Below are 18685 nucleotides of genomic sequence, written 5' to 3'. Positions count from 1 at the left end.
AAAGAAAAAAAAAAAAAAGGATAAAAAAAGGATAAAAAAAAGAAGAGCATAAAAAAAAGGAATGCATAAAAAGGAAAAATTTAAAAAAGGGGTTAAATAAAATATAAAACGAAAAAGAGGAGACCTGTTTGTGTAAACGAATTAACAGTGTGCAACGGGGATTTATTGTGCATGTTTTGAAACGAGTACGTATGTAAAGGCAAATTTTTGAAATAAACGAGGAGTATGGAAATTGGATTAAAATAAAAAGCAGACTGTGAAGGAGCCAAAACTGTATGAAGAAGTAAAAATTTTGGAAAGTTTTGGTTAACCTCATCAGTGTAACAAATTTTTAAAAGTAGCACACCTTGGAGAAAAAAAAAAAAAAAAAGAGCTATATAAATGTAGTGAAGTTTATGTACGTATGTATGTTCTTTTTTTTTTTTTTTTTTAATGATATACGACAAAACTGTATATTTGGAGTGTTTCAAGGGGCTCTTCGCATAAATGTACGTACCCATCTGTACACACTTGTTATGTAAATAGATGAACACATTGTCTGACATAGCGAACGGGGCCTCTACAGAGTTAAACTTTTTTTTTTTTTTTTTTTTTTTTTTGTACACACGCGTTATAAGAAGGTAAAATGAATTCATCACTAAAAGGAACAGAAAATATAAGTAACTTTCATATAAAATCGTTTTTTGAGTCATTGTCAAATTTTATAAAGAATGTAAAGATAGAAATAAAAGACGTGTTTGAGTTACTAAATTATCCTTGTGTATATCAAAATTGTAAAAAGAAATTTAGCATAAGCGAAAATGAAGGTAATAAGAATTTAGTAACTACAAGTGTTATAAGTAAAGTAGATAAGAAAAATATTGATAATTTTAAGCAATATGAAAAAGAGCTAGAAAACATGTTGAAACATATTAGGACTTTTCATGATAAATATAAAATGGATGTACCTTTATTATATATAATTGAAAATTTAATAACTTTACATTTAATTAATGAGTATAAAATAAATAGTATAGTTAAAAAAATTCAAAATCATAATATTGCAATGCCAGAATTAAATAGTGATTTACCAGACTACTTATCACAAGCGTTAGAAGTTGAAGAAAGTGAAGACTGTTCTGATGTATATGACACATTAGGGGAAGTAAATAGTTTATCAATTAACAATTACATGATTAAAGACTTACTAGAAACAACAGAGATAAAGATTAACGTTGGAAAACTCCTAGAATTGCAACAACAGAATTATTCCCATTCAAGTACATCAAAATATACAAGTACTTATGATAATAAAACAAATGATATTCTAGAATTTCGAAAGGACGAAAATTGTGAATACAATAATACGCGTAGTGTGATAAAACCGGAGGGCAATAATAATGCATCGACTGATAATAATGCATCGACTGATAATAATGCAGCGACTAATAATAATGCAGCGATTGATAATAATGCAGCGATTGATAATAATGCAGCGATTGATAATAATGCAGCGATTGATAATAATGCAGCGATTGATAATAATGAAGAGGAATACAACATGACTGTACATAAAAAAGAGGAAAAAAATAATCTCATTGCTAACATTGGCTTGTCGGAGGAGACGCTAAAGTTGCTCAACTTATTACCCAAAAAAAGAAAAACAGGTGTGGATTAAAATTGAGAAATACTTGAAAATTGGGAAAATTTTTTAAAATTTAAAAAATGTAAAAAATGTGAAAAATGTAAAAAATGTGAAAAATGTGAAAAATGTAAAAAATGTGAAAAATGTGAAAAATGTAAAAAATGTGAAAAATGTGAAAAATGTAAAAATTGTAAAAAATGTGAAAAATGTGAAAAATGTAAAAATGTAAAAATTGTAAAAAATGTGAAAAATGTGAAAAATGTGAAAAATGTAAAAAATGTAAAAAATGTAAAAATTGTGAAAAATGTGAAAAATGTAAAAAATGTGAAAAATGTAAAAATTGTACAAGGAGAGTGATAAATTTGTGTGTAAATTTTATTATCATATATGGCAAGGGGGGAAATGCACATGCACCTTTACTCGGTAATTCACTTTTACGTACCCACACACACGTGTGTATGTATGCATATATTTTTACCATCTAAGTTAAGGAACAACCTTTTAAAACTGATACAATCCATTTTTATGGAGGAACTAAATCATACATTTATCGAATGTTTACTTGTGCTCATAATTAAATGTTAAGGTGCATACTTAACAATGTTCTACACCACACGCGCGTAGCGATGTGTTGAGTCATAGTTTTAGCTTCTTACTTTATTTTGCTCCACTTTGTTTTGCTCTATTTTATGAAGCTCTATTTTATGAAGCTCTATTTTATGCAGCTTTATTTTATGCAGCTTTATTTTATTCCATTTTTTTTGTTCTCTTTTTTTTTTTTTTTTTTTTCTTTTTTTTTTTTCGTAACCCTTAACTTCCTCCCAGTTGTAGCATTTGAATGCATACTTTTAAGAGTATTTTTTTTTTTTTTTTTTAAATTTAAATAAAATTATATGAACATTTTTAAAGATTTTTGAAAATTAATCGTTTTGATATATGAAGTTTACCCTTTTTTTGTATCTGCTTAATGGCAGGATAAATAAAACAAAAAAAGGAAAAAATAAAACAGCAGAAAAAAAAAACAAAAGAAAAAACAAAAAAGGAAAAAAAAAAAAAAAAGAAAAAAAATCAAAAAATATGGAAAAAAACAAAAAAAGACATAATAAAACGAGATAAACAAAATAAGCATAATAAGCACGATAAAACGAAACAAACGAAATAAAGAAAATAAGCCAAATAGGCCAAGCCAAATAATGCATACTAATACAGAATAACATAATGAATTTCGATTTTACCTTAAAAAATTGCTGTGAACGCAATCAAAACATAACATTTATAACCATTTCCGCGTGTGTACTTATAAATACACTATTTTGGAAATGTAAAATATTAGAGCCATTTAAACTACTAACTGTTTTTTTGCATGAATTTTCTCATGCCTCTGCTTGCTGGTTAACTGGAGGGAAAGTAAAAGGCATAGGTTAGTTTGAAAAGAAAAAGCAAAAATTGCATATAAGTTGTGCTTAATTTAAATGCTAGCTGCGTCATGTATATATTTTTATGCAAACAAAAAAAAAGAGGAAAAAAAAAAAAAAAAAAAAAAAAAAAAAAGGAGATATTTTTCCCTTTTCTGTTTTTTAATATACTGTATACATGTGCCACGAATTTTGCAGAGTTGCTTCTGTATATAGTTAAAACGTTTTTACAAAAGTGTAAAATTTGTTGAAAGTATTTCATTTCATTCTGTAGTGTTATACGCAAAACAGTATGTTAAGTTTTTTGACCTCTCCGTTATTTCCGCATTTCGTCATTGCGGCACTGCGTCATTACGTTATTGATGCAATATTCCGTTACGTCATTATGTTTTTCTGCTTTTCCCTTTTTCCTTTGATGTAAAATGTAGAGGTGAACCGAGATCATGGGGGATGCACAAACACAGTTGGAGGAAATAAATTCGTTATATTACCTGCGGGATATATCGGTTCATGTTTTTATGGAATGTTTTTTATTTTGATGGCATATATACATAAATGGACATTATTAGCATCAGCTGGATTACTATGTTTTTTATTACTAATTGTGTTAATATTTTATGCCAACAATTTTTTTTTGAGATTTCTGTGTGTTCTTTTTCTGGGCACTACTATATTTATTTGGTTTTTGTGTGTACATTTCAAAGAGCAAGTAAAAGACTGGCCTTTAAAAATAATAATGACTTTTATAGGTGTATTGAACGAGATGTACAGTATGGTAGATATTTTTGAGGATTTAATTACAAGATCAACACCAGAGTCAGATGCTTACAAATATGCAGAATTAACAAAATGTAACTCCAAATTTTGTGGAGTTCTATGGTTTTTAGTTAATTTCCTTTTCATTCTCTTAACCGTTTATCTCATCGCTGCTATTCAAGTGAACGAGTTTGATAAATGACTCTTTTTTTTCTTTTTTGCATTTACTTTCTTGCATTTTCATATTTTGCATTTTCCTTTTTTGCATTTTCATATTTTGTATTTTCCTTTTTTGCATTTTCATATTTTGCATTTTTTTTTTTTTTTTTTTGTGTGTTATGTTACATATTGGACAATTTGTGGAAAAAACATTCCTGCAACTAAAATTCATTTCAATATTGCGTATTAGGTTTCTTATTGACTAATTGTTTTTGGAAGAGTTTATTTTCTTAACCCTTTTTTTTTTTTTTTTTTTATTTTTTTGGAAGGAAAATATGATATAATAAAATATGTATACTTTTTAAGCATAGCTTTTTGAAGCTCTTCCTTAGCATGGGTGGGGGGGGGAAAGACCCTTTTAATATTTACAAAAATATATCATTTAATTTTTTTTTTTTTTTTATCTCTTTATTATATATATTTTTAAAATTAGCTTTATGAACATTTTTTTAAGTTAACATTTATATTTAGTATGAAAAACTTTTCATTCCTCAAGTATTATTTGTATTAATTTTGTTATTGAAATAGGGTTATGTACCAATGGAGTTGGGTGTAAACATCGAAAAACAACAACGAAATAGGAAGTATGATTTTTTTTTTTTTTTTTATTTATAATACTTATTTATTAGTGTATTACTCCAAAAGAAGGAAAGCATTACAATTAAAATTTTGTAAGATATTGTCATTTGGAAAGGAGAACGTGGCATAATTTCTTACGTGTATGCAATATATACATATACATATATATGTATATGAACATTCATTTATATAATATTTTTTCCAAAGTGATAGAAGATAATATATATGAAACGTGAAAATAAAAGAAAAATCTATTTAAAAATGTTAATACAGAACTGTGTTGGTCTTTTATAAAATATGCAAATAACGCGACTAACTTTTTTCATACCAACAGCTTTCCTTCAAAGAGTCGAAATAATATATATAAAAGTAGCGCTTGCAAGGAAAACACATATATAATATATATATATATATATATATATATATATATATATATATATATATGTATGTATGTATGATACGCGTTATTTTATTTTATTTTTAAGAAAAAATTGCTTAACTGATAATATTTACATACTAAGCTGTTGTTATTTTGTATAACATATACAAAAAATGGAATAAAAAAAAAAATAATAATTTCTTTTCCAATTTTTAAATTAAAATCTTCAGGTTATACCAATAGTATAGGATTAATTTTTTGTGGGTTTTTTTTTTTTTTTTGTTACGTAAATGTATATATATATATATATATATATATATATATATATATATTTTTTTTTTTTTTTTTTTTTTTTATCACTTTTTAAAGGTATTTCCTCAAATTGCAATACCAAATTTTTTTAATATAATATAATGTAGTGACCTATTTTTTCTTTTGGCATTGTAAATAGCATTTATATGCTAAATATAGAGTTCGAATAGTACCTCACTTGAGTGAGTGACAATTTGGTATTGTACTTTTTTACGTAATAATTTAATTTTTTTTTTTTTCCTCATTTGTTCGCTTTATTTTCCCTTTTTCATCCCTTTTGCTTTCCGTTCCGTTTTCTTAAATTTCCCATTTTGCTGCCGTTTCTTCAACATGAAATACGGCCAAGTGGTAGTAGGTCCAGCGGGTAGTGGAAAAACGAACTACTGCAAATTAATGAAAGAATTTATGAAAATAAAAAAAAGGAATTGCTACGTTGTTAACTTAGATAGCGCAAGCGAAGAATATTACTATGAAAGAAAAAAGAGAGCAATAAATACAACATCCAATATTGAAAAAGAATTAAATAATTATTATGATGCAATATATGATATTGACATAAGAAATTATGTTGATGTAAATAGTTTAATGGAAGAACAAATGCTTGGTCCAAATTGTGCTTTATTAAAAAGTGTAGAATTATTATATGAAAATTCATATTTACTAGATGATGAATTAAATGCTTATGATGAAGATGATAATTATTTTATAATCGACACACCAGGACAAATCGAATTATATACACATACAGATTATTTCAAAAAAATATTAAATATATTTACAGATAAAAATATAAAATTAATTGTTGTCTTTATGATTGATATATCTTTTATAAGCTCAAATACAAAATTATTGTCAGCATATTTAACTAGTTTATCAACTATGATAAATTTTGAATTACCTCATATTAATATATTAACAAAATGTGACCTATTAATAAGTCGAAATTATTATGAAGAATTTAAAAAATTTAAATATAAAAATAATTTTTTTTTTCAAAGACAGCTATATAAAAAAATTAATAAAAAAATAAAGACGATAAAAAGTACGACTAACCGCGAATCGGAAGAAGCTAATAATAATAATAATAATAATAATGGTAATAACTGTAATGATGATGGTTTTTTAAAGGAGCTAGAATATATAAATAACAAAAAGTCCTTCAGAGATGAGTACGTCTTATACTCTGACTATGATGATAATAGAAGTATTTCTAGTTATTCCTCACTAAATATGTCTGAAGGGAATAATGAAAATTCATATACTAATTTTTCAGGGCATAGTAGTAGTAATGACACAGTACGGTCTGAAGAAATTGAAGAAAAAACGTACCAAAGAAATTATGAAAAATTAAATGAAATACTTGCTCTAGATCCCCATGATATTATTATAACTGCCAATAAATGTTTGTCGAAAAAATACTACAAATTAAATAGTGCCCTTGCGAATATTATAGAAGATTTTAATTTGGTTTCCTTTTTACCCTTAAATATTTATGATGATGATAATGTTGATTTTATAATAAGCTCTATAGATATGATAATACAGTATGGAGAAGACAAGGATGTGAATGATAACTATGATATGTAAATTGAGGCATAAAATGAATTATGTCTATTAAACAGAAAAAATAAAATAAAATAAAATAAAAGATATATATATATATATATATATATATATATAAACAATATCATATATATTATATTATTTGGCGCTTGCGCAAAATTTGCAACTTCCTATTTTTTCCTCGCACCAAAATTTGTAAAAATGTGCTTAATTAACAGTAAGGGGGTCTTACCTTTGCCAAGCACATTTGCAACGCACATCAAATGCGTGCATCTTCTACGAACATTTACTACCTCCATTTATACTTTTCGTTGTTTAGTTTTCTTCTTTTAAATTGCATTTACGTGTATACATATACACATGTATATGTGTACATATATTTTTTAACGGAGTTTGTTTCAAGACACAGTTACATACACACGTAATATTTTTTTTTTTTTTTTACGTACACTGAAAATTGATTAATATATTTACTACACTGTGGTGTAAAAAAAGGAAAAGAACAAATATGCAACTCTTTTTATTTTAAAATTCACGGATTTAATTGCCATTCTTTTTAAAAAAATGACATAAGAAGAAAAATGAAAAAAAAAAAAAAAAGGAAAAAAAATATGCACACGTAAGGTACTTTTCAAAAAGGTAAATAAAAATTATGAACAGGACAGCTAAAAAAAGTAAGCAAAATTTTTAATAAAAAAAAAAAAAGTAATAACATTTTATTATTACAAAACAAAGAAATATAACATAAATTACTATGATTGAAAGATGAAGAATTTATTAAGTTTCACTTTGTTTTATGTTAAGCGCTTTTATGTTATACGGATGAACACCTAAAATACCCAAATGTTTGTTCAATAAATATTTTGTAACTTCTGCAAATACTACATTAATATCTTCAAAAAATTTTCCTTCAATATTTAATACTATGATATTATTTTCTATGTTTATTAGTTCAAGTATACTATGTTCTGTAAAATAAAAAGAATGGTCTCTCTTAAAATTTTCTATATCTTCCTTCACTTCATCCATTGATGGAATATAATTGTATTTATTTCGAAATATATTACTATTTAATGACCTATTTTTAAATGGTTCAATGTTTCCATCATCATTATTTTCTCTTATATTAAATTTATTTTTTGATATATGTTCTTTTTTTATTACATAAAAATATTTATTACCCCCCTTCAATATGTTCGAATGCACAATGTACAATTGAAAAGGTGTGGGTACTTTAAATTTAATTAATTTCGCCTCTGAATAATTTTGCTTTATCATTAAATTAAGAAAAAGAAAAAAAAAGAGAACTTTCAAATTCATTATGAAATTGTGCCAATGGTATATAATATATTTAAACCAGAGAACACGTACCTAGAGTGATTATATACGTGTATGTATATATATGTATATATATACAAATACATATATGAATATTATAAGAACATTATATGGGTACATACAAACATGCATAAAGGGTGGAAAAATAAAATAAAAAATATATTTCGTATGATGGAACACTTATTTTTTTTTTAGGTGTATGCAAAAAAAAAAAAAAATAATAATAATAAAAAAAATGCACATATGCATAAATATATGTATATATATATATATATTAATCTATTACAGCCTTTTGCACATTTGTAAACGAGTGTAGAATAACGATATATTTCAGTCAGTACTTTGATACTACATTTCTATCGTCCTTTTTTACACATTAGAGTTGAACAATTTTCTAATACAAATTAGTAACGTCCTTTATTTTGCCAAATTTTTTTTTTTTGCAAGTACATATACCCATACTTTCCCACAAACCTTTTCTTATTTCTATTACATGGGAATGTTAACTTTTTGCTTTTTGGAAACTTCTTGAAAAATATGCAAATTCTCAATTATATGAATTGAAAATTGCTAGAGTAGTTATACTATATAAATTTTTTTCACGTACATGCTATATTTTATATAAACCTTTCGAACATTGGTTCTTAACACGTTCTGTTGAAGTACTTGTTTTTTTTGATGTTTTACTTAGACTCTTTTTTAAATTTATATAATCCTTCTCCAACTTATTGTAGTCCTGTGTGCATTAAAAAAATACCAAATGATGCTTCTATTATTAACACAGTTCAGTTCTTATTTGTAATTCGTTATTTTATATACTTCTTTTCAGTCATATATGTCATTTTTTTAAGTTTATTTGTGTTATTTTGTATATTGTATTTTGTATATTGTATTTTATACTTTGTATATTGTATTTTATATATTGTATTTTGTATATTGTATATTGTATTTTATACTTTGTATTTTATATTTTTTCAATTTTTAATTTTTTTAATTTTTTTTATTTTATTTTTTATTTTATTTTTTATTTTATTATTTATTTTATTATTTATTTTATTATTTATTTTATTATTTATTTTATTATTTATTTTATTATTTATTTTATTATTTATTTTATTATTTATTTTATTTTATTATTTTATTTTATTATTTTATTTTTTTTCTCTAACTTGTTGTAACAACTGAAGTTTATTCTTTAAATTATTTAATGCTAAATTGTCACTATCCTTTATTATATCTTTGATTACTTCCTACCGATTGTTTTGAAAATGTTCAAAGAAATGTATATATATATATATGTATATGTATATGTTCATGCTGATGTATATGTTACGAATGTTTATTTATACGTGTACATAATGCGCATACAAAATGATTAGCCATTGGTACTAACAAGACAGTAGTGTGTTATTTCTATAATAAGGAAATGTTAAACGTGGAAATTAATTGTACCTTATTTTTTCTGTTGTTTTGTTCGTTTTTTATAATTAAATCTTTAATTTGTTGCTCGTATTCTAAAATTTTTCTTTCGTTATCTTGTTGAAGTTCATTTAAAAAAGAGCGTAGCTTTTTTATCTCTGCACTAAAGGCAAATTATTAGACAAGCTATTTCACAGAACAGCATTAAAACGGGGTTATATGTATGTATGTATGTATGTATGTATGTATGTATGCATTTAAGTTTGTATGTGTGTTTGTATGTGTGTTTGTATGCTTGTAATTATGTATGTGAGTATGTTTGTAGGAACATCGGCTTTTCCAACTAACGCGTGCTTAACATTTTCGTTCATTTCAATTACTCTTTGGTTGATATATCTAGACCTAATTCTGCTATGAGCCTCTCCAGTTCGAGCATTTTGTTTTTATCGTTTCTCTGTTTAATGATATGAAAAAAAAAGAAAAATATATAAAAAAATAGAAAAGAAAACATTATAATTATGTATCTGTTCGAGGGATGTTTATTATGTATGTCATAAAAATTGTTAACTATCTGTTTTTCGTATGTTTCAGTTTCTCGGCGTCTTTTAATATCCATCATTTTTATTTTCTCCTCCATGTTTAGTTTTGCTATAAAAAAAAAAAAGCAGTAAAGTGTTGAGGCGGTTAGGAGCTAAGGTCGCAAATCGTCAGAACGTATATAAAATTATATTTTTGAAACTATTTACGTATTTCTATTTTTTTTATTTTTTGGTTCCTTTGAAAAATTTCTAAGTAGTACCTTGTTCTTTTTCCTTCTTGAGCATTTCAATTTTTTCCTTAAAGTCTTCGTTCTGTTTCTTCACATTCTCGTAGCTATAAATTTTGTACATAAAATAAATGACATACGTATAAACTTGTGTATGTATGTGTATGTGTGTGTGTGTGTGTGTGTGTGTGTGTGTGTGTGTGTGTGTGTGTGTGTGTGCATGTGTACACACGTAAATGTTAATACTTGTATAGGACATAACAATATTACGCAAATGCTGTAGTGCATTAAAAATAAAGAGCTTTATGTTTGGTTCTTAACCTTTCCGAATATTTTTGCTTTTTTATTAATTTATCAGTGTGTTCCGATATGGACAGTGAAATATCTAAAGTGTCTAGGCATTCATTAATATACATCAGCAAAATATGTGTATGTAATATAATAATGATTTGTATGTACTTACTTTGTACTATGCATTTGTTGTTGTTTTGTTGTTCTATTTTTTGAAAATATTGTACTTTTTTTTTCTTGTTCATATTTTTCATTTATTTCTTTAAATCTGTTTAGCGCCTCATTTAGCCTCAGTTCACTTTGTTTTTTTTCACTTAGCAAGTTTTCATATGCCTTTTCTAAGTCTGTACAATTTTTCAAAAAGTAGTTTACGTCAAAACCGATCATCTTATTATTGTCTATCATAATGGCAGAAAAACACGGAGAGACAAAAAAAAAAAAAAAAAAATATTTATATACATGTATATATAACATGTTCATGTAACAAATAAATTAAAAAAGAAAAAGAGCAAATTGAACAGGGAATAGCTATTCACAGCAATGCAGTACCTTTTGTTTAAGCCTAATCAGTTGTAACTATAGATGTATTTTAATAAAAAAAAAATATATTATTCCCCGTTTCAGTGTATATACAACATGCTCTTCGTGAACTTCCTACATACCATACATTATTTATTTTTTTTTTTTTTTTTGCTATTTTTTCGTTATTTAAAATGTTAAAACGTGTAGCATATTAAAATTTAGTGAGATAATAAAATTATACAATACATACAAAAATATAAAAGGAAAATGTACTTGAAAAGAAAATATTAATGAAGGTTAATAAAAAGGATGAAAACAGATAATAGAAAAAAATTGGACAAGAGGAAAAAAAAAAAAAAAAAAAAAAAAAGAAAAGAATAATTAGTAAAGAGAAGTGAGTAATGGTGAAGAAGCAACAATGATGAGAGGAACAGGAATTTTTAAACCTACGTTAATGGTAAATATAGCTTCAAAAAAATAAATTTTTTTTTTCTTTCTTTTTTTTTTTTTTTTTTTTTATTTTCCCCTACCTCTTTGTTTCTCTCCATTCTCAATATTTCTATTCCATTTTGAGACGTACAATACAAGAAGCCTGTCATTCATCATGGTATTAAAAATAACACATTAGATACGTTGAGGTAATAAAAAAGGGGGAAAAAATAAAAAAATAAAAATAGAAATAAAAATAGAAATAGAAATAAAAATAGAAATAAAAATAGAAATAAAAATAATACAACAGAACAGTTTTATATGTATAATTTTTATACAACATTCATAAGCCCACTTTTTACACAAAACTTATACGAACAGTTTTAACAAAACACATACGATGAACATCGCAATACAATGCACATAAAACAAACGTTAAATAGATACGTTTTGTACACATATGTGTGTATGCCATTTTGAACTCGTACTCAAATGCGAGTCTAGTTGACCGGTCTCATAGTGGGGAAGAGTATTACATCCTTGATGCAATTTTTATTCGTTAAAAACATGGTAATTCTGTCAATTCCTAAACCCAATCCTCCTGTTGGAGGTAAGGCATATTCTAAGGAAGTACAAAAAGCAGCATCAAATTGAAAAGCTTCAGTATCCCCTATCTCTCTATCCTTTAGTTGAGCTGAAAAACATTCCTTTTGTTTAAAGGGATCATTTAATTCTGTATAAGCATTTAGTACTTCCTTCCCACATATAAACATTTCTAATCGTTCTGTTAATCCTGGTTTAGATCTATGATATTTGGCTAATGGACTCATAATTTGTGGATGTTCAATAATAAAGAAAGGCCTATCTGTATATTTATTTTCTATAAAATGAGAAGCTAATTGATCTAATAATTTTGCAGCAGTTGGTGGGTTAGGTAATTCTATTTTATGAATTTTAATAATATTAATCATTTTTTCAATAGTTTGAACTGAATCAAATGGTTGTTCCAATTTTGTATTCGTCATTTTTTCTAATTCTTCAATTATTGAAACTTTAGGATATGGTGGAGTAAAGTCAATTTCAATAGCATCTTTATCAGGTCCATCTTTATTATATAAAATCTTATACTTGCCAAATAAATGATAAACTAAACCTGATAAAAAATCTTCAGACCATTTTATTAAGTCATTATAATCTGCATAAGCCCAATAAAACTCACATGACGTAAATTCTGGATTATGTGTATTGTCAATACCTTCATTTCTAAATACCTTTCCTATTTCATATACTCTATCTAATCCTCCAATAATTAACATTTTTAATGGTAATTCAGTAGCAATTCTTAAAAACAAATTTAAATCTAAATCATTATGATGCGTAATAAATGGTCTTGCATTTGCTCCACCTGCTACTATACTCATAACTGGTGTTTCTACTTCTATAAAACCTCTTTCATTTAAAAAATTTCTTAAAAAATTTATAATTTTTGTTCTTGTTATAAATGTATTTCTAGTTGTTTCATTAATAATTAAATCTAAATATCTCTGCCTATACCTTATTTCTGTATCTTTTAATCCATATTTCATAGGTAACATATGTAAGCAAGGGGATAATATAATTGTCTCTTTTGGAAATATACTCAATTCCCCTTTTTTACTCTTACCTGGGAAACCTACTATACCTACAATATCACCTCTTCTTATCTTATCATAACATTCTGCAAAATTTGTTTTTGTATGATCATGAAATGCATAATTTGCTAAAACTTGTATTTTTTCCCCATCTCCTACTAAATCAAAAAAACGCAATTTTTGGCCTGATGCTGATACTCTCATTATTCTACCTGTTAGATTTAATACTGTATCTTCTAAGTGTTCTCCATCTGATAAATTTTTATATTTCTCTATATAATCAGGAATACTAATTGTTCTTTCAAACTTATGTGGATACGCGTTTATTCCTTTTGCCTTCTGTTCTAGAATAAATTTAGACCTATTTTCATAGTACAGTCGTGGGTCCACTTCCGCCTCCTCCTCCTTCTTCTTGTCCCTGCGCAGGGAAAAAAGTGCATCAAAGTACGTATATGTGTATGTGAAGATATGTGTGCATACGTATATGTGTATGTGAAGATATGAGTGCATATGTATATGTGTATGTGAAGATATGAGTGCATATGTATATGTGTATGTGAAGATATGAGTGCATATGTATATGTGTATGTGAAGATATGAGTGCATACGTATATGTGTATGTGAAGATATGAGTGCATACGTATATGTGTATGTGAAGATATGAGTGCATACGTATATGTGTATGTGAAGATATGAGTGCATACGTATATGTGTATGTGAAGATATGTGTGCATACGTATATGTGTATGTGAAGATATGTGTGCATACGTATATGTGTAGTATATGTGAAGATATGTGTACTAAGATATGTGATGTGAAGATATGTGTGCAAACGTATATGTGTATGTGAAGATATGTGCATGTGAAGATATGTGTGCAAACGTATATGTGTTTATGTACATAAGTATACATGTGCACGTGTATGTGTACATGCACGTACATCCTTCCGCGACATATATATGTACTTCTTTTCTCTCATTAAAAAAAAAAAAGAAGTATTTGACATCCTCATGCAGAAGGTATACTCATGTACATATGTTTGTATATATATATATATATATATATATATATGTGCACATCTTCATTTTTGTGCTTTTCCCATTTCATAATTGGGAAAAAAACTTCAAAATTGCAATACCGCAAAATTGCGAAATTTTAAAATTACTTCGCTTGCGAGTGTTTTCCCTTTTCCCCTTCGAGAATATGCTCTTTTTTCTCATTCATCGTAGTAAAAACTATTTTGTGTACTTTCAGAAAATTTTTTTTTTTTTTTTTTAATAACGTTAATGAAGAATAGGCCGAACGATTGAAAATATTTGTGTTGCAATTATTGCTAAATTTTAATAGGGGTAACAGAACTTTTAGCATATGATGAAAGTGTATTTTCTGGCAAAGGGCAACTTTTCACTAGTTATTTTTCAATATGATATAGTATTTTTATACTTTCTTTGGTTTATTAGCATTTCTTCCTATGTTTCACATGGTGTTTGCGCTTTTTCTTATACGTACGTATGTGAGCATGTATATATATATATATATATATATATATATTTATATATTTATATATATATTTATTTATTTATATTCGAGTATATGTATATATGTAGATACGTATGAGTACTTTTTTTTTTTAAAGTCAATTTTCTTAGTGCCTCGTATTTTTCTCAGAGCTGTTCGTTTCAAAAGCAATTATTATTTTTTGGCATTATACTTTAGTGCACTTTAATCTGTTTTGTTTGCGTGCACATTTCATTATATGTTTCTATATATGTTTTGTATTTAATATTTTATGCTTAATTTTAATTTTACTTTTTATTCTTGTTAATTCTTATTCTATATATATATTTTTTTTTTTTTTACTTTATATATTTTTTTTTTTTTACTTTATATTTTTTTTTTTTAATTTTCTTCCATTTTTAAGGTGAACATCTTTTCTCCCATTTTTGTTGGATCTCATGGTTTACCCCACCTCCCCAAGTTTTTTGGCTTTTAAAAATTTTGCCCCACTCTCTGCCTATTCCGTTTTACTTCATATGACTATTAGGCATCATCAGGATCGAAGTAGCGCGTAGTTGTAAGTAGTAATGCATAATAATGAATAGTAATTTAACTTATATAAAATGAGCAAAAAAAATTTATTTCATTTTTGATGACAATTTACAGAACATGTGTGTTGTTATGATATACATGTACAGGGCATGAACAGGTGAAGCATATGTTTTTCTCCTTCACGTTCCATTTCGCGTTCTCCTTCACGTTCCATTTCGCGTTCTCCTTCACGTTCCATTTCGCGTTCTCCTTCACGTTCCATTTCGCGTTCTCCTTCACGTTCTCCTTCACGTTTTCACGTTCTCCTTCACGTTCTCTTTCACGCTCTCTTTCACGTTCTCTTTCACGCTCTCTTTCACGTTCTCTTTCACGCTCTCTTTCACGTTCTCTTTCACGCTCTCTTTCACGTTCTCTTTCCCTTTTTCGTTCTTTTTTCTTTCTTTTTCTTTTTCTTTTTTTTTTTTTTTTTTTTTGCTTACACGGTTTTAACTCACAAAACTGCTATTTTTTAAAATATATAAATTTATAAACATATATAAAAGTGCAATAATATTATAAAAGCTGCATATTTACCCAAAACAGATGGATCTATAAAATTCTGTTTAACAAGTGATATACTTAAGGCGGTAGCAGAAAAAATGGGGATTTAGTCATTTGTTCCCACTTTTGATAATTAATTTGTTTAAATTTGTTTGCGTAAGTTGGAATTTAAAAGTGGAATTAAAAAACGAATTAAAATATGAACAAAAAATTTGCTAACAGTATTGAGTGAATTAAGAAAGGATTTGTAAATGGGATTGTACAACGAAATGTAAAAGGGGTTGTAAAAGAAACCGTAAAAGGATTTAAAAAAAAAAAAAAAAGAAACTGCCGTATTCTCCTAATAACAGACATAAAGCTACTAATGTTACACACGAATTTACGCTATGCAGATATAGTTTGAATACATCATCATTCAAAAAAAAAAAAGAAAAAAAGGAAAAAAAACAAATTAAATAAATGTATACTACGAAATGTAAGATCAAATATGCACAGTGATAAGCAATTTGCATTCATACATATGGGTTGCTTATACCATACATATTGTTACACATACTATATGTGAATATCTTTTTAAAAGAAAAGTTTACAGGGGAATTATTTAAGTAAAATACCGCAAAAAAGAAAAAAAAAAAAAAAAAAAAAAAAAAAAAAAAAAGATATAATTCGAGACTTTTAACTTTGTTGTTCTTTTTTTCTGTAAATGATAAAACAATAAGGAAAAAGAAATATTAAAAATTTTAATTTGTACTACTAGCATGATATGTAGAAAAAAATGCATTCAAGATATAATTCACATTATAAATGAAAAGAGGTATGCATATTGGCTCAAAAAAAAAAAAAAGGAAATTAAACAACATGCACAGTAGTAAAAAACATAAAATGTACTTACTAAACAATGTGTACAAAAAAAAAAAAAAAAAAATGAGAAAAATGAGGTTTATGCATAATCATACTTGTATATCTGTATTTGTATGAGTATATATGTACATATATATGTTTGTATGTATGTATATGTAATCCATTCATTGTCATGCTTCCTTACGCTTCCATTATTAAGGTTATTGTGTCTCCCTTTAGCAAAATTTTACCTAGCTCTTTTTTTGAATTTTTCTTCACTGAAACTTCTTTTGACTCGTCTAAAACCATGTTCATGTATTCGTCAAAACCCTAAAAAGAAGAAAAGTAAAAGATGGAAATGAGCTACTATATTAAGACGACTAAAAGTGTACAATTTTTTTTTTTTTTTTTATAAGCTGTTTCCATTTTTACATGTACAAAATGATGATATATTGCGAAATGTTAAACACTTTTAAGCACATCATAATTTAAAATTTTTCAAAAAAACTAAATTACCAGTATTTTCCCCTCAATTCTGGTGTCTGGTTTATCATAAAGCCAAATTTGCACAATCGTTTTATTCGTAAAAAACCTAAATATTTGGTTCTTCAAATGAGTGAAAAAGAAGTGAAAAAAAGAAAAAAAAAAAAAAGAGTGTTAAATTGATTAGTAAATTTAAAATATTATTTTTTATTTTTTCCATATATGGATCCTGATCAAAATATCTTACTATGGGTTGGGTCATAATTTTTTGCAACTTCTTATTCGTTGTAGCCATTTTACTTGAAAATATTTGTATTGATATGTCGTTAGGTGAAAAAAAATAGCAATCTATTTAACTACGCGTGGTATAATTAACTATATTTGCTTCTTCGCAGTATATATACAAATAATACATATGTATATATGTATGTTATGTATGTATGTATGTATGTATGTATGTATGTATGTATGTATGTATGTATGTATGTATGTATGTATGTATGTATGTATGTATGTATGTATGTATGTATGTATGTATGTATGTATGTATGTATGTATGTATGTATGTATGTATGTATGTATGTATGTATGTATGTATGTATGTATGTATGTATGTATGTATGTATGTATGTATGTATGTATGTATGTATGTATGTATGTATGTATGTATGTATGTATGTATGTATGTATGTATGTATGTATGTATGTATGTATGTATGTATGTATGTATGTATTTTGTTTGGTCTATAACACTACGCATTCAAACTTACAATGAACTATAACACGTGTTGTATGTATTCTTATATATATGTATATAATTACGTATTATGCAAACTGTTTTACGAAGCACAAGTAATTTCTTTGGTTCTTCCTTTTTATAGAAAAAAAGGAAAAATGCGCAAAATTTTAAGGCTCCACAAAATCATAATATAATTTCCTTCTGTTTCTTACATACATACTGAATATATGATATATATATATATATTAATATGGTTTGCGCATAGAGTTGCATATATTAATAATACGCATTTTTTACACTTCTATCATAGTTTATATAAGCATATTTATGAATATTCTTTTACATATATATTTTTGACTATTTTTTACTCATTTACTCTTTTTACTCTTTTTACTCTTTTTTTTTACTCTTTTTTTTTTTTTTTTTTATCTTCTGACGAATCAATTGTTCCTCTTCCTGCATGAACAGTTCAGGAAAAAAAAAAAAAAAAAAAAAAAAAAAAAGAAAAATAAGAAATATACTTCAAAAAATAGTGTTTATAGGGCAAAAAAAAAATAGGCTACTCAAAAGAAGCCCCCTCTTCCACATTTAAACCAAATTTGTATAATATGAAAATTTAGATTTTTTGTTTATCCATTTTTACTAAAAGTTTATATAAAAAAAAAAAAAAAGAGCGAAAAAAGAGTAATTTTATTCCATTTGTAAATTAAAACATAATGAAGAAAAGAAAAGGAGAAAAAAAAAAAAAAAAAAGAGTATCGAATGAAGAAGAAAACAAAAAATTGCAGAAA

The 18685-nt window shown here is 26.0% G+C and overlaps 7 protein-coding genes across 7 annotated transcripts; 3 read left to right on the top strand and 4 right to left on the bottom strand.

Moving 5' to 3' along the window:
• Positions 1 to 625: 625 nt before the first annotated feature.
• On the top strand, positions 626 to 1657 carry PmUG01_12015300 (conserved Plasmodium protein, unknown function; the record flags this gene model as incomplete). The annotated part of the gene is made up of 1 exon (XM_029006348.1): positions 626 to 1657. One exon carries the CDS (start codon positions 626 to 628, stop codon positions 1655 to 1657), a length of 1032 nt encoding a protein of 343 aa, XP_028862847.1.
• A 1185-nt stretch (positions 1658 to 2842) lies between these two features.
• Positions 2843 to 3997, top strand: PmUG01_12015200 (peptidase, putative; the record flags this gene model as incomplete). Its single annotated transcript, XM_029006347.1, has 2 exons — positions 2843 to 3044; positions 3468 to 3997. The coding sequence occupies 2 exons, from the start codon at positions 2843 to 2845 to the stop codon at positions 3995 to 3997; spliced, it is 732 nt and encodes a 243-aa protein (XP_028862846.1).
• A 1617-nt stretch (positions 3998 to 5614) lies between these two features.
• On the top strand, positions 5615 to 6871 carry PmUG01_12015100 (nucleolar preribosomal associated cytoplasmic ATPase, putative; the record flags this gene model as incomplete). The annotated part of the gene is made up of 1 exon (XM_029006346.1): positions 5615 to 6871. One exon carries the CDS (start codon positions 5615 to 5617, stop codon positions 6869 to 6871), a length of 1257 nt encoding a protein of 418 aa, XP_028862845.1.
• A 753-nt stretch (positions 6872 to 7624) lies between these two features.
• Positions 7625 to 8167, bottom strand: PmUG01_12015000 (conserved Plasmodium protein, unknown function; the record flags this gene model as incomplete). Its single annotated transcript, XM_029006345.1, has 1 exon — positions 7625 to 8167. One exon carries the CDS (start codon positions 8165 to 8167, stop codon positions 7625 to 7627), a length of 543 nt encoding a protein of 180 aa, XP_028862844.1.
• A 628-nt stretch (positions 8168 to 8795) lies between these two features.
• On the bottom strand, positions 8796 to 11066 carry PmUG01_12014900 (conserved Plasmodium protein, unknown function; the record flags this gene model as incomplete). The annotated part of the gene is made up of 8 exons (XM_029006344.1): positions 8796 to 8921; positions 9355 to 9435; positions 9638 to 9767; positions 9985 to 10058; positions 10173 to 10252; positions 10404 to 10477; positions 10692 to 10764; positions 10889 to 11066. 8 exons carry the CDS (start codon positions 11064 to 11066, stop codon positions 8796 to 8798), a joined length of 816 nt encoding a protein of 271 aa, XP_028862843.1.
• A 1046-nt stretch (positions 11067 to 12112) lies between these two features.
• PmUG01_12014800 (lysine--tRNA ligase, putative) lies at positions 12113 to 14611 on the bottom strand (the record flags this gene model as incomplete). Its single annotated transcript, XM_029006342.1, has 2 exons — positions 12113 to 13661; positions 14409 to 14611. 2 exons carry the CDS (start codon positions 14609 to 14611, stop codon positions 12113 to 12115), a joined length of 1752 nt encoding a protein of 583 aa, XP_028862842.1.
• Positions 14612 to 16507: 1896 nt separating this feature from the next.
• On the bottom strand, positions 16508 to 17450 carry PmUG01_12014700 (small nuclear ribonucleoprotein E, putative; the record flags this gene model as incomplete). The annotated part of the gene is made up of 4 exons (XM_029006341.1): positions 16508 to 16529; positions 16878 to 17002; positions 17189 to 17278; positions 17403 to 17450. 4 exons carry the CDS (start codon positions 17448 to 17450, stop codon positions 16508 to 16510), a joined length of 285 nt encoding a protein of 94 aa, XP_028862841.1.
• Between the last annotated feature and the right edge of the window lie 1235 nt (positions 17451 to 18685).

This window comes from Plasmodium malariae, assembly GCF_900090045.1.
Source record: "Plasmodium malariae genome assembly, chromosome: 12".
NCBI classification, from domain to species: domain Eukaryota; phylum Apicomplexa; class Aconoidasida; order Haemosporida; family Plasmodiidae; genus Plasmodium; species Plasmodium malariae.
Note: the sequence above shows the minus strand (reverse complement) of the source record. Positions and strands in the feature narration are given on the sequence as shown.